General features: G+C 48.0%; 1 protein-coding gene across 1 annotated transcript; it reads right to left on the bottom strand.

Annotated features, from left to right (window-relative positions):
• Positions 1-228: 228 nt before the first annotated feature.
• Positions 229-4,223, bottom strand: LOC142656346 (uncharacterized). The gene is made up of 3 exons (XM_075831252.1): positions 4,061-4,223; positions 2,856-2,959; positions 229-1,003 (listed from the first exon to the last, which is right to left on the bottom strand). Exons 1-3 carry the CDS (start codon positions 4,158-4,160, stop codon positions 482-484), a joined length of 726 nt encoding a protein of 241 aa, XP_075687367.1. The 5' UTR covers positions 4,161-4,223; the 3' UTR covers positions 229-481.
• Positions 4,224-14,513: the final 10,290 nt, after the last annotated feature.

Here is a 14,513-nt window from a genome sequence, read left to right on the forward strand (position 1 = left end):
TACAGGAATATTATAAACACAGCCGACTCCAGAGCTGGTATAAAAATATATAAATCTTATTTACAATATATACAATATGTACATTATATACAAAAATATATCTAAATAAATAAATATAAAAATAAATAAATTATAAAAAATAAATATATAACTATATAACTATATAAAAAAAATGAATATACAAATAAATACATAAAAATAAATGATAAAAATATATACCTATAAAAATAACAAAATAAATACATAAAAATGTAACTAAATAAATAATAAGATAAATATAGAACTATGTAAAAAAATGATTAAAAAAATTAATATATATATAGATAAAAATATAAAAAATAAATAAACAAAAAAATAAAATAAAGGCAGCAGGTGATGGCTGACTGGCGGCTGTTGACTGGCATTTTGTGGTGGCAGCTGATGATATTTGATGTTTCCTGTTGGTATGTGATGGCTTCTGGTGGAAGTTGATAGCAGCTGATTACAAATGGTGTTGGCGGATGGCAGGTAGTGGTGGTTTTTGAAGGCTTATGATAGTTAATAGTTCAAACATAGTAGTAGCTGATGATGGTACATTGTGGTTGGTTTGTCGAAGTTGGTTACTGGTGGTTGAAATTGGTGGCATCTGGTAGTAGTTCTTGGTGACTGGTGGTAATTGTTGGCATCTGATGATTTTTGATGGTGGCCGGTTGCAATTGGTTGCATTTGGTGGTAGTTGGTGTTGAGTGGTTGTGATAATTGGTGGCATCTGGTAGTTTTTGATGGTGACAGGTTGCATTTGGTGGCATTTGGTGGTAGTTGGTGTTGAGTGGTGGTGATAATTGATGGCATCTGGTAGCTTTTGATGGTGACCGGTTGCAATTGGTGGCATTTGGTGGTAGTTGCTGTTGAGTGGTGGTGATAATTGGTGGCATCTGTTAGTTTTTGATGGTGACAGGTGGTGGTTGGTATGACTTAAGGTGACTTTGGATTTTCCTCCCTGATGTTTCGGGGAGGTCACCACCTGGAACAAGAAAACATATTACAGACAATTTACTTAAACCTTTATTCCCTGCAGATCTATATTTATGATTGTCTATCCTGACCCCTCTGATGTCGGCCATTGTTAACTTATGCTTCATAAGATGTCACTGTCTTATGTTTATCCAATCAGACACAACCTGTTATTAACCTCTTGATGCATTATCACGTACATGTACAAGATAAGCGTCACAGGGAAGTATGGAGCGTGCCCACAGGCTGAGCACACTCCATACTCAGCAGGTGTCCGCTGTGTAGTAGGGTATGTTCACACGGCCCATTTTCGGCCGTTTTCCGGGCTGTAAACACCCGAAAAATGGCCGAAAAATCAGAAGCAGAACGCCTCCAAACATCTGTCCATTGATTTCAATGAGAAAAACGGCGTTCTGTTCTGATAAGCTGTTTTTTTACAGGCGCGTAAACAAACGACCGCGAAAAAGAAGTGCAGGACACTTCTTGAGTCGTTTTTGGAGCTGTTTTTCATTGACTCTATAGAAAACGGCTCCAAAAACGGCCGCAACAAATGCCGTAACAAATGCTGCGAAAATCGCGAGTGGCTTAAAAAACGTCTGAAAATCAGGAGCTGTTTTCCCTTGAAAACAGCTCTGTATTTTCAGACGTTTTTTAGTTTGCGTGTGAACATACCCTTACAGCTCACACCCGGGACTAACTGGAAGGAATAGTGATCGCGCTGCTCCTGGCCATTTAACCCCTCAAATGTTGCGCTGATCGGCACCGCCTACATTGCGATCGTTGGTTGTCATGGCAGCCCAGGGGCCTAATGAAGGCCTCCAAGACTGCCTTTTGTTTGCCGCTGTTAAGCCCTGCGCATGGCACGGCTTAACAGAAGCCTGTACAAATGACAATTATACATTAGTATTGCAGTGTATTGTACCAGTCATCTCGCTGGTTCAAGTCTCCTAGGGGTACTAATGAAATGTGCAAAATAAAGTTATTTAGTAGTGAAAAAAAATAAAACTATAAAAAATTCAAAAGAACTCCTTTTTCCATTTTTCTTCTAAAGTAATGTAAAAAATAAACAAAATTGGTATCACTGAGTCTGTAAAAGTCCGAACTGTTACAATATACCATTATTTAACTCGCACGGTGAACGCGGTAACAAACAAAAAATTAAAACCGCCAAAATCGCTGTTTTTTGGTTACCTTAACGCTAACAAAAATGTAATAAAAAGTGATCAAAATGTCCTATGTACAAAAAACTGTTAGCAATAAAAACTACAGCTCGTCCCGCAAAAAATAAGCCCTCACGCTACTCAATCCACGGAAAAATAAAAAAGTTATGACTCTCGGAATGTGATGAAACAAAAAGTTGAAAAAAAAAAAGTTATAAAATATAAAATAAACCATATATAATATATATATATATATAAATCTGATATCACCGTAATCGTATTGAGCTGCAGAATAACAAAATAACAACAAAAAAATTAAGAAACAGCAGTTTTTTTGCTAATTTCAGCCCGCAAAGACAGTTTTTTCAATACATTATATGGTACTTTAAATGGTGCCATTAGAAATTGCAACTCCTCTCGCAAAAAAATAAGCCCTCACACCACACTATTGACGGAAAAACAAAAAAGTTATGGCTCTTGGAAGGCGGGAGTGAAAACGGAAATGAAAAATAAATAAAAGACTCAGTCCTTAAGGGGTTAAAGAGACGTTCTCCTCCTATTGATATATACACTGAGCTGTTTGTGAATGTTTCCTGACTACATCCCCTCAAGTAATTGTCCAGGTGGGCTGTTGTTACAGTGGGCGTCGTCATCTCCCCTCCCCCGCACAGAAGTGAAGACATTATTAGTGCTCTGTATCACCTCATCATTAATAGTGGCATTTTGTCCTCTTCTCAGGGGGCAGCTCGCTGGTGGTACTTGCTGCTCTCCCTGGCTCTTTTTTCTCTCCTTTTTGGTTTTCAGGCCTGGAAAAGAAAAAACCCTTATGTTCTATAGGAATAATAGACAAGAAATAGGATTTCAGGACCTTGTTATGTTATAGTGTGAAGTAGGGCTGGGCAATTAAACGAAAAAAATTCAGCGCAATTAATCAACGTCATCTTGCGAATTTCGGTTTTATCAATTATTTTTTCCTGGTTTTAACTGTATCTGCATCTTCAGGACGCAGATACAGTCGAATCCAATGATAGAGCAGGGAACCGAAAGGTTCCTATGCTCGTTCACTATGTATCGCAAGACACTAGGCAGTGATGTCATCGCGCCTATCTTCGCCGTGCCACACAGACCAGAGGAGTATAGGGGTCTCCTCTTCTCGTCGTTGGAACGGGCTTAAGTGAATATGTATATTATTATTTTATGAGGCATTATACAGCGTGGAGGCAGTTATGGGGGCATTATACTAGGTAGAGGCAGCTATGGGGGCATTATACTGTGTGGCGGGCAACTATTGGGGAATTATAATGTGTAGAGGCATTCTATGTCTAGCCCTGGCTGCCCGATCTCTGGATGTATGGCGGCTCTTTCTAAATAATACTTTAGCCTCCGTCTTCTCTTTATGAATTTTAGTTTATAAGGATGAGCAGCTAATAGTGGAAAAAATGTAGAGTATTAGGAAATTCTTCTCTACCCTAATAAGTGAGTTCTATATACTTTTCTATAACCACCTGGTAGTCCGTAATATCTGATAATCTGAGACATATTAAGTTCCACACAAAGGCACAGCTAAGGGTTCAACACATGGGGGCATTCCCCCACTCGTCTCCTGCTCATCTCTGGCAGGTAGCGCGTGCCTCAGGTCCAGGTCCCCTAGCAGATGTGCCTAGTGTGCGGTGCGCCTGCTAGATGCAGGGACAATTTGTTTTGTCGTAAAGCAACAACGAGGCAGTGGTGCTAGTTACTAAGGGCGACAAGGCAGAACTATTTGTTGCAATTGGAAAGCATTTTGATTGCTATTCAGAGCCTTGGTGGGTGGGCATTACCATATAAAGGGCCCCAGGGTCACCGCCCCCCTGCCAGCTACGCTTTTGGTCCTATTCATACCTGATTAAAAAATGTTTTACACTTACGTTTTTTTTCCTTCTCCAAATAAAGGGTCAATAAACCATCGGATACAAGATCCTGGTATCTGGCCCCCTTGTTAGGTCTGGCAGTTCTACGTCCGGTCATTATCGCGACTGGAGGTATTTGGCTCCTCACTTCACAGTGACGTAAAAATGAAGTGATGCTATATTAAACTGTCACTATGTAAGTATATTGGTTACTGGCGGAATGTTTAGTTTCCATAGAGATAGAACTTTTAGAAAGTTACATCATAGAGACTGTTTGTGATGTCACCGCTTACTGGCCAGAACTTCTTTCTGCAGGGATGTATTGTCTTATTTAAAGAGCCCTCGACATCAAAATACTGTTGGATGTTTTAAAACCAATCAAGATATGATAATTATATATTATACAATGTGAGGGGGATTCTCTTCATTTTCACCAGTTTTTAAATTAAAATGACTTCTCATAAATATTCATAAGAGGACACACCCCTTGCGTTCCCCCTAGAATGTATAATATAGTATATTCCACTATGTACTTGCACTTGACTGGCCTATCATGTAATGTGTTGAGTAACAGGGAATGTGTTTGGTCAAAGCCTCTCAGAACGAGTCTATGAGCTCTACCGCCCAGACTTATTCAGACATAGACACAACGCTTAGACTAATTTGAGCTTAATTAACCCCTTGACCCCTTGTTTTTTTCTACCCACTTTCCAAAAGCCATATTTTTTTTATTTTTAGGTTGATATAACAATATGAGGGCTTGTTTTTTGCGGAACTAGTTGTAGCTCTTTCACTGCACCATTTATTGTACCATATAATGTACTGGGAAACTAGAAAGGGTGAGCTTTAATTTTTATAAATACTAAGTTTGGGGTACATGAGACTTTGATTACTTTTCATTACATTTTTTTGGTGGGGTATGAGGTGACCAAAAATCAGAAATTCTGGCATTTTGAATTTAGATTTTTTTTTTACGCCATCTGTCAGGGATTAATAAGGGTAGAAATATGGCAGACCTGGGGGCCTTCATTAGGCCCCAGGCTGCTATGACAACCATTGGAACTCCGTAATCGCATCGCGGGAGGTTGATGGGCTGTCAGAGGGGTCCGCCCTTCTTTCTAATGGCTTTTGACCACAACATTTAAGAGGTTAAACAGAGGTTGCAGTGTAAAAAGGGATTGCAGTGAAGTGCTGGCAGTAACATACAGCTGAAACCCGCTTAGTATGCCCGTGAGCCTGCACCATACTTCTTTTTGCCAGCTGTGACATAACCAGTCTTCAAATGTTGGCAGGGCATTCAAATTTCCTGGATAATAGCGCAACAGGACATGATAAAATGTAATAGATGTCATGTATCTGAATACAACAATGAGAATATATTAGAAGGTAACATTGATTATGTTAACAGTCACATAAAGAAGTCACAGGTGATATCACATCTGTGGTTTTACATAGGACTGCAGGTAAAACTTAGAGAGTTATATTAACTGTTATCACTGTCTATAAAATGAACAGTTAAATGATAAATTCAGCTCTGCCACCCCCGGACGAAGGCATCCCGCCGAAACGCGCGTCGGGTCTGACGATCTCTCCTGCCTGAGACATCACCATGGGTATGTGACCAGCTACAGTTGTTTCTCTTTGCTGCTTTGTCCATAGACTTTACTCACTCAGAGTAGTATTGGTTAAACTTTCTAGGTTTTGGGCACCAGACCACCAACTTGTATTTGTACAGAGACTTTACCAATGTACTTGTACTGTTATTTGAAGTATGATATTTACTCTCACTTTTGTCTTACAATCTCTGCTTCCTTTGATTGACTTTCAATCAATCTGTATGGTCTGTCTGCTCAACATAGCTGCTAATACTATATATATGTGTTTACCCACCCATGGTGTACTTGTATCTCTGGCATCAGATGAACGTTTTACTCTCATGCTGTGCATGACTCATCTTTTAATCTTGTGATTTTTTTAATAAAGATTGTTATTCTCTTTTTCTGCTACATTGTTGTGTTAATTGTACCCCACACCTTATAGGCTTTACATCTATCTATTACAGCTGTAGATAATATGTAAGTGACCCTTTTATTGTACATGCTGACTATTAATCTCCATGCTCTTGCATTATCAATCTCATTGAGTAGAGGTGCTGGTAAATTATATTGTCCACACACAAACCACTCCTGTCCTGGATTCCAGACTAAGGGCATGTTCACACGTAGTAAACGCGGGTTGTGGCAGTAACTACAGGGGGCTGTGGCAGTATTTGCAGGGGGCTGTGTGCATTATATACATATGGCAGTGTGTAGCATTATCTACAGGGGAAAGCGTGTGGCAAAAAATTGGCAAATTAAATTCATCCATTTTTTAAATGGACAGGGAAAAAAACTGATGTAAAACGGGTCGGAATCAGACGTTAAAAGAGGAAACAGAACGGATGCAAAACGGCCGAAAAAAGCGGACCAAAACTTCTGTTTTGGTCCGTTTTTCTCAGGTTGTTTTGCATCTGTTTCCGTTCCGGGCCGAGTTTCTGTTTTTAATGACCGATTTTGACCTATTTTGCATACTTTTTTTTCCCTGTCCGTTTTAAAAACGGATGAATTTCATTTGTAAATTTTCTGCCACACACTTCCCTCTGTAGATAATGCCACACCCTGCCCTCTGTAGATAATGCCACACACTGCCCTCTCTAGATAATGCCACACACTGCCCTCTGTAGATAATGCAACAGCCCCCTTTGTAGGTAGGGTCACACAGCCCCCTTTGTAGGTAGTGCCACACAGCTCCCCTTGTAGGTAGGGCCACATAGACCCCCTTGTAGGTAGTGCCACACAGACCCCCTTGTAGGTAGTGCCACACAGCTGCTCTTTAGGTAATGCCACACAGCCCTCCTCTAGGTAATGACACACAGAACCCTGTATGCAGTGCTACACAGCACTACATGTATATAACCACCCCCCATAGATGGCACCCCCCTACCTTTCTGTAGGGGACCGCATCAGGAGAAGTCCCTGACGTCACTGTCCATATATGGACATTGAAGTCGGACTTCTCCTGGAGGGGGATTAGGGATTCTGCTCCTACAGGGAGCAACAAAATACCCTCCTCCTCCTCCTCACATACACTTCGCACTGTGAGGAGGGGAAGAGAGCGATTGGCAGAATGCACGGCCGTCACTCGGATCACGTCCTTGTGACGGCCGTGCTTTACACGGCCCCATAAACTTCTATAGGTGCCGTGTGGCCGGGAGAACTGGGCCGTCAAAAAATCAGCCGTGTGAATAGCCCCATTTCAAAGAACGGCCGTCACACGGCCAAGAATCCCCGTGAATAGGGCCTTAGGTTTGAATGGCCTGATCCCTATGAAACTACCATAGAAAGAAGAGAGGCACGCACATCTAAAAGATATAAAAAATAGCCAAAATGTTTATTAAAAACCATAAAGACAAACAAGTTAAAAAACGTTGTATACAAGGATAACAAACAGTGATCCACAATAGGATACACTGTGAAGTGCACGAACCCCAAACTGAATCAGACCTGCCAGATAATCTGTGAAGCTCATCTAAGAGCCCCACTTCAATGCGCACAATAATGTCTAAAATAGGATAAGAACATCAGAACATATAATAATTCCTAAAATAGGACAAGACCATTTCAAAAACATGATATATAATACAGTAACACATAGTCAAAAGCATCACAAAAATGTAACATTTAGTAGAGTCCTGCAGGGGGGCTGCTCACTAAAAAACAGAGATCAGCTCCATGTGTATACAACGTTTTTAACTTGTTTATCTTTTTGGTGTTAACCCCTTCCCGCTTTGGCCACTTTTGACCTTCCTGACAGAGCCTCATTTTTCATATCTGACATGTTTCACTTTATGTGGTAATAACGTCGGAATGCTTTTACCTATCCAAGCGATTCTGAGAGTGTTTTCTTGTGACACATTGGACTTTAAGTCAGTGGTAAAATTTGGTTGATACATTCAGTATTTAATTGTGAAAAACACCAAAATTTATCTAAAAATTTCAAAAATTAGCATTTTTCTAAATTTAAATGTATCAGCTTGTACGACAGATAGTAATACTACATAAAATAGTAGCTATTTCACATATCCCATATGTCAAATAGTTACTATTTCACATATCCCATATGTCTACTTTATGTTTGCATATTTTTTGAACATTCTTTTATTTTTCTAGGACGTTACAAGGCTTAGAACTTTAGCTGCAATTTCTCACATTTTCAAGAAAATTTAAAAAGGCTATTTTTTCAGGGACCAGTTCAGTTGTGTAGTGGCTTTTAGGACCTTATATACTAGAAACCCCCAATAAGTCACCCAGTTTAAAAACTGCACCCCTCAAAGTATTCAAAACAGCATTTAGAAAGTTTCTTAACCCTTTAGACATTTTGCAGGAATTAAAGCAAAGTAGAGGTGAAATTTACAAAGTTCATTTTTTTTCCAGAAATTCATTTTGAATCAAATTTTTTTTGTACCACACAAGGTTTTACCAGAGAAATGCAACTCAATATTTATTGCCCAGGTTCTGCAGTTTTAGAAAATATCCCACATGTGGCCCTAGTGCGCTAATGGACTGAAACACCGGCCTCAGAAGCAAAGAAGCACCTAGTGGATTTTGGCAGGGGCGTAGCTAGGGGGGGGGCAGGCGGGGCACGTGCCCCGGGCGCAGCTCAGAGGGGGGCGCCAGCGCCACCTCCTCCTGCACTATAATTGTACCTGTGTCGCAAGGACACAGGTACAATTAGAAGCAATGAATGGCCGGGCACGTTCCGTGCCCGGCCATTCAGCGCCTTTCCACGAATGAAGCGACTGGTACCTTTTGCACCAGTGATGCTTCCGTCGATGAAAGGCGCTGACTGACTGACAGGGAAAGTCATCCTGCCCAGCCAATAAGCGCCTTTCATAGACGCCGCGTTCATACCCCTTGTGGCGGAACGGGTGACGGTTACAGGCATTGTACCCAGATAAAGGTTAAGCCTGCCGCAAACCGTCGCACTCCCGCCATCCGGGTGCCATAGCTTAGATGGCGCCCGGTGCTAGATGGGGATATGTCCCCTCAAACTGCATTACGTTATGTTTGATAACCAGTTGTTTTATATTGTATTGTATTCAGTGCTGCTTCACTGTCCTCCCCCTCTAGGGTTAATCTTACACTGCAGGAGAGTGAGTCACAGGCTGAGAGCGGGAAATTGTCTAATGTAAATAAGAAAAAGGAGGGGGCCTGTTTCCTGAGGGAGGGGTGAGTGAGGGATATAGTGGTGCTGGAGGAGAACTGAGTTAGTTGCTGCCCAGGAGAGGATGAGATAGCAGTGTGAGCTGCTGGCAGGGGCTGTCTACCTCAGAGATGGTACCTGACCTAGGGACAGTAATAGAGGACAAGTGCTGGAGTCCCATCTAACTAAGGAGGATCTGGAGACACCCCAAAGGATGAAAGGTACAGTGGAGAGACCCCATAGTGAGGTAGCCTGTCACATCCAGCCCAGAGGGGAGAAGCAGCGGTACATTGTTTCTATGTGTGTCTGTCCCTGTTAATAAACGCGCCGCTGTGGCTTGTCCCCTGTTAATCTTTGTCGCCTGAATCTATCGCCCACATTTTCTTGGCGTAAACCGACCCCCACTGACCCGGTTTTGCCAGATTTGGTGGCAGCGGTGGGATAGATTCAGCCCGTTCTAGGGGAAGCGGCAGGGGATAGGTATCCTGGTACCATCCGGCACTTTGCGACCAGACCTCAAGGGCGGACTGCCACACGTGCTGCAGTACAGGGGGACCACAGACACCTAAATCCCCAGTCATGGAGCCTGACTCTATGGATCCTCCTGGCGGAGCAGAGGATGTCCCCTATGGCAGCTACCTCCGAATTACACTCCAAGAGCTGTGCCGGTTCCGGCGTATTGCTTTCTCGTCCCGCGACATCAAGGATAGGCTGATTGAGAAGCTCCAAGCCTGGGACCTGGCGAACCCGGCCGAGATGGGAGAGATGGCCGAGGGTGACGTTGACTACTGCCCATGAAGAACCGGCCAGTCGCCAGAGAACCGGCCGTAGCGCCATCTCGGACGCCCAGGCCCTGCGGATGGGGGATCTGCTGACCGCTCTGGGGCCTCAAAGCTCCGAGGCCGAGCGCCTGATCATCGTTGGGGCCGTGGCCCATGCAGTGGCACCCCCAGAACCAACAACCCCAATCCCTGCCGGGCCCCGAAGACCCCAACTACGATACAACGACCTCCCCAAGTTGGATCCTTCGTCCACGGATATCGATGCGCACCTAACCATGCTGGAGACACAGCTACAGGTGCATGACATCCCCACCACCGAATGGGCTCGCTACGTGGGGCCCAGCCTGCAAGGGAGGGCCCTTGAAGTCTACCGGAGCCTAGGTCCAGAGGACGGACGGGACTACGGTTGCCTCCGGGACGCCCTGCTGAAAAGGTATGCGATCACCCCAGAGACTTACAGAGAGCGGTTCCGTATTTTGACGCTCGCCGGCCAGGGTACCCATGTGGAACTGGCAGCCCAGCTCCGCTTAAGCTGCTCCAGGTGGGCCGAGGGGAAGAAGGCCTTCAGTCGGGAGGCCCTGGAGGACCTCGTCATTTTGGAGCAACTCCTCTCCAGGATGGAGGTCCCCGTTCGTGCCTGGGTCGCGGACCGCCACCCCAGCACCCCTGAAGATGCCGCCACCCTGGCCGACGAGTTCTTGGCCCACCGACCCCAGTGGAGAAGCCTTCCGCGCCAGGAACAACGCAGAGAGCTCCGAGCCCCTACCAAAATAGCGGAACCACCCCGGCCAACTTAGATGAGACCCCAGCCGCAGCCTACGGCCGCCCCGATCCCTCCATGGGTCCGCGGCCCTACGGACTCCCGCCAGTGTTATGGGTGCGACCAGCCGGGGCACATCCGACGGGACTGCCCCCTGGCCTAATCAACGGTGCCCTTTCCCAGACCAACCCGGGTCGCCTTTTGCCCGGAGGCGGGCGACCCCGATGAGTGTGACCACCTCCTAGATGCACCAGAGGTGGAGGAGGTGGTCTACCACGTAGAGCTTGCGAGCCTCGTGATGAACCAGGTCCCTGCCAACATGCAGGGCCACCGACAGCCCGTGGTGCTGGGACGCCGCACCGTCCAAGGACTCCGTGACTCGGGGGCATCCCTCACCCTGGTAAGAGCGGACCTGGTTCCCCAGGCTAAGGTTCTTCCCCAGCGATTAGCCCGGATTGCCCTGGCGGACGGACAGCAGTTGTCCATTCCCCGCGCCAGAGTCTACCTGGACTGGGGCCCCGGAAAAGGGGAGGTCGAAGTCGGGCTCATGCCGGATCTCCCCGCCGATGTCTTATTGGGGACGACTTTGGGAACGGTCTCACAAGTCAGTTCGCTGGGGCCGTGACCCGCAGCCAAGCCCGGGAGAACCTTTACCGGCCTCCACCACCGACCAGTGTAACCACCGAGGCTCCTCTCCCGGAAGCCCCGCTCCCCGAACCGCCGGTGGTAAGTACCCAAGGCCCTGACGCCTCACAACTGACCCACCCAACGAACCCCCCGACAGACCTGGGGGAGGTGGATAGGGTCGCTTTTAGGGAGGCCCAGCATACGGATCCTTCCCTGTCCTCTGCCCGTGTCCTGGCCGATCGACCACCCAGTGGAGGGGCCCAGGCAGGGTTCCAGTGGGACAACGGGCTGTTGTACCGGGTCGAAGCCCCGACCAAGCCCGAGTCGCCCTGGACCGCCTCCAAACAGCTGCTTGTTCCCCAAGCCTACCGTGCATGACTGTTAGCCCTGGCCCACGATATACCCGCTGCGGGTCACACTGGGACCAGGTCCACCAGGGCCCGGCTCTCGAAGGCTTTCTTTTGGCCAGGGCTGACTGAGGACATGCGGCGGTACCGAGCTTCGTGCCCTGTCTGCCAACGGGTGGCGGGGGCCCCGCGCAAGGTGCCGCTCAGGCAGCTGCCCCTCATCCGAGAGCCCTTCCAGCGGGTGCCCATAGATCTGGTTGGCCCCATTAATCCCCCCAGCCGAGGGGGAAAGCGTTACATCCTAACCCTGGTAGACTTCGCTACCACATACCCGGACGCAGTGGCTCTATCCTCCATAGATGCTGAGCACGTCGCCCAGGGACTCATGGACATCTTCAGCCGGGTGGGGTTCCCGCGTGAGGTACTCACAGACCAGGGATCTCAATTCCAGGGAGAACTCATGCAGGACTTCTGGAATCGGCACGGGGTGAGTTCTCTAAGAACCACCGCCTACCACCCCCAAACGAACGGACTGTGTGAAAGGTTCAACGGTACCCTCAAGCAGTTGCTACTCCGATACGTCCACTCGGAGGGGAGAGACTAGGACCGCTCCTTGCAGCAGCTTCTCTTTGCCTATCGAGAGGTGCCGCAGGAGTCTACCGGGCACTCCCCATTCGAGTTGCTGTTCGCGAGGCGGGTCCGGGGACCCTTGGACTTAGTCCGGGAAAGTTGGGAAGGGAAGTTTGCAAGCCCGGAGATCCCAGTAGTAGACTATGTGAGCCAAATGCAGGAGCACCTAGCACGGCTGATGGATTTGGCCCATCAGCGATTGGAAGTAGCTCGAAGCCGTCAACGGGACGAGTACAACCGTAGCGCCCGACCCCGAGAGCTGGGGGTGGGGGAGAAGGTACTGATCCTCGCACCAGTACGAGGCAACAAGTTGCAGGCCAATTGGGCTGGACCGTACACTGTAGTGGGGCGACAGGGGACGACAAACTACCTAGTAGCCCACAACAAGGCAGAAAAGCGGGTACGGAACTACCACATAAACCGGCTCAAGGCCTATGTGGTAAGGGAGGTAGGAGCGGTCGCGATATGCTGCCCGCCCATGGACAACCCTGACGTGGACCGCATCCCTGACCTACTGGCAGAGGCCCAACGCCAGACAGGGCTGGCAGATGTGCAGCTTGAAGTCCAGCTATCGCGCTTGCAGAGTAGGGAGATGGGGGAGGTGTTAGCAGCCCAGGAGGCCCTGTTCACCGCGTCCCCCGGACGTACCTCCCTAGTCGCTCACGAGGTCGACACTGGAGGAGCCCGACCCCTGAGGCAGCCCGCGTTCCGAGTGGCTCCCTCAGTGCTGACCGCGATGAGAAAAGAAGTAGAAGAAATGCTGGAGATGGGGGTCATTGTACCATCTCACAGTCCTTGGGCCGCCGGCGTTGTGTTGGTCCCCAAGAAGGACAAAACCACGAGGTTCTGTGTAGACTAACGGCGGCTGAACGAGGTAACCGTTACGGATGCCTATCCGATGCCCCGGATTGATGAGCTGCTCGATAGGCTGGGAGGGGCACGCTTCGTGTCCACTCTGGATCTCAGCAAGGGCTACTGGCAGATTCCTTTGACCAACGAAGCCCAAGAGCGCTCGGCGTTCATCACCCCGTTCGGCCTGTTTGAATTTACGCGCATGCCATTCGGGATGAAGAACGCCCCCGCAACCTTCCAGAGGGTGGTCGACCGAATCCTCGTGGGGTGTCAGGAGTTTGCCCAGGCCTACCTGGACGATATCGCTATCTTTAGCGAGACTTGGGAGGAACACTTGGGGCACGTGGCGCAGATCCTGGAGCGCATCCGGTACGCCGGCCTCACCATCCGCCCCGACAAGTGCCAGATGGGGATGGCAGAAGTCGCCTACCTGGGGCACCGAGTGGGCAGCGGACAGATCCGCCCCGAGCCGGCCAAGGTGGAGGCCATTCTCCAATGGTCCCGGCCGGCCAACCAGAAGCAGGTTAGGGCCTTTCTGGGAGTCACAGGGTACTACCGAAAATTCATCCCGCAGTATAGTACCCTGGCCAAGCCCTTGACCGACTTGACGTCCAAAAGGTTCAGTCGACTGATGCCCTGGTCCCCTGACTGTGAGGCGGCCTTCGGGAGCCTTAAGACTGCCCTCTCCACCTCCCCTGTCCTGGCTGCCCCTGATTTCCACCGGCGGTTCATAGTCCAAACCGATGCCTCAGACGTCGGGCTGGGAGCGGTACTGAGCCAAGTGGACCAGGCGGGCCACGAACACCCGGTCGCGTACCTCTCCCGGAAGTTGCTGGACCGAGAGAGGGCATACGCAACCATTGAGAAGGAGTGCCTGGCTGTCGTGTGGGCTCTAAAGAAGCTCCAGCCCTACGTTTATAGGAGGGAGTTCACCATAGTCACAGACCACAGTCCTCTCAGTTGGTTGAACCGAACCGCCGGGGACAATGGGCGTTTACTACGGTGGAGCCTGGCCTTACAATCCCATAACTTTACCATCTCTCATAAAAAGGGCCGGGACCACGGGAATGCTGATGGACTCTCTCGGCAGCAGGACACTGATGGGCGGAGACTGACAGCATCGGGCCCAGATCTCATCACTGACCCAACAGAGGGTCAGCAGGACTGATTCTGGCTCTAAGCTGGGGGAGGTCTGTGGCGGAACTGGTGACGGTTACAGGCATTGTACCCAG

Source organism: Rhinoderma darwinii, chromosome 6 (assembly GCF_050947455.1).
Source record: "Rhinoderma darwinii isolate aRhiDar2 chromosome 6, aRhiDar2.hap1, whole genome shotgun sequence".
NCBI classification, from domain to species: Eukaryota; Metazoa; Chordata; class Amphibia; order Anura; family Rhinodermatidae; genus Rhinoderma; species Rhinoderma darwinii.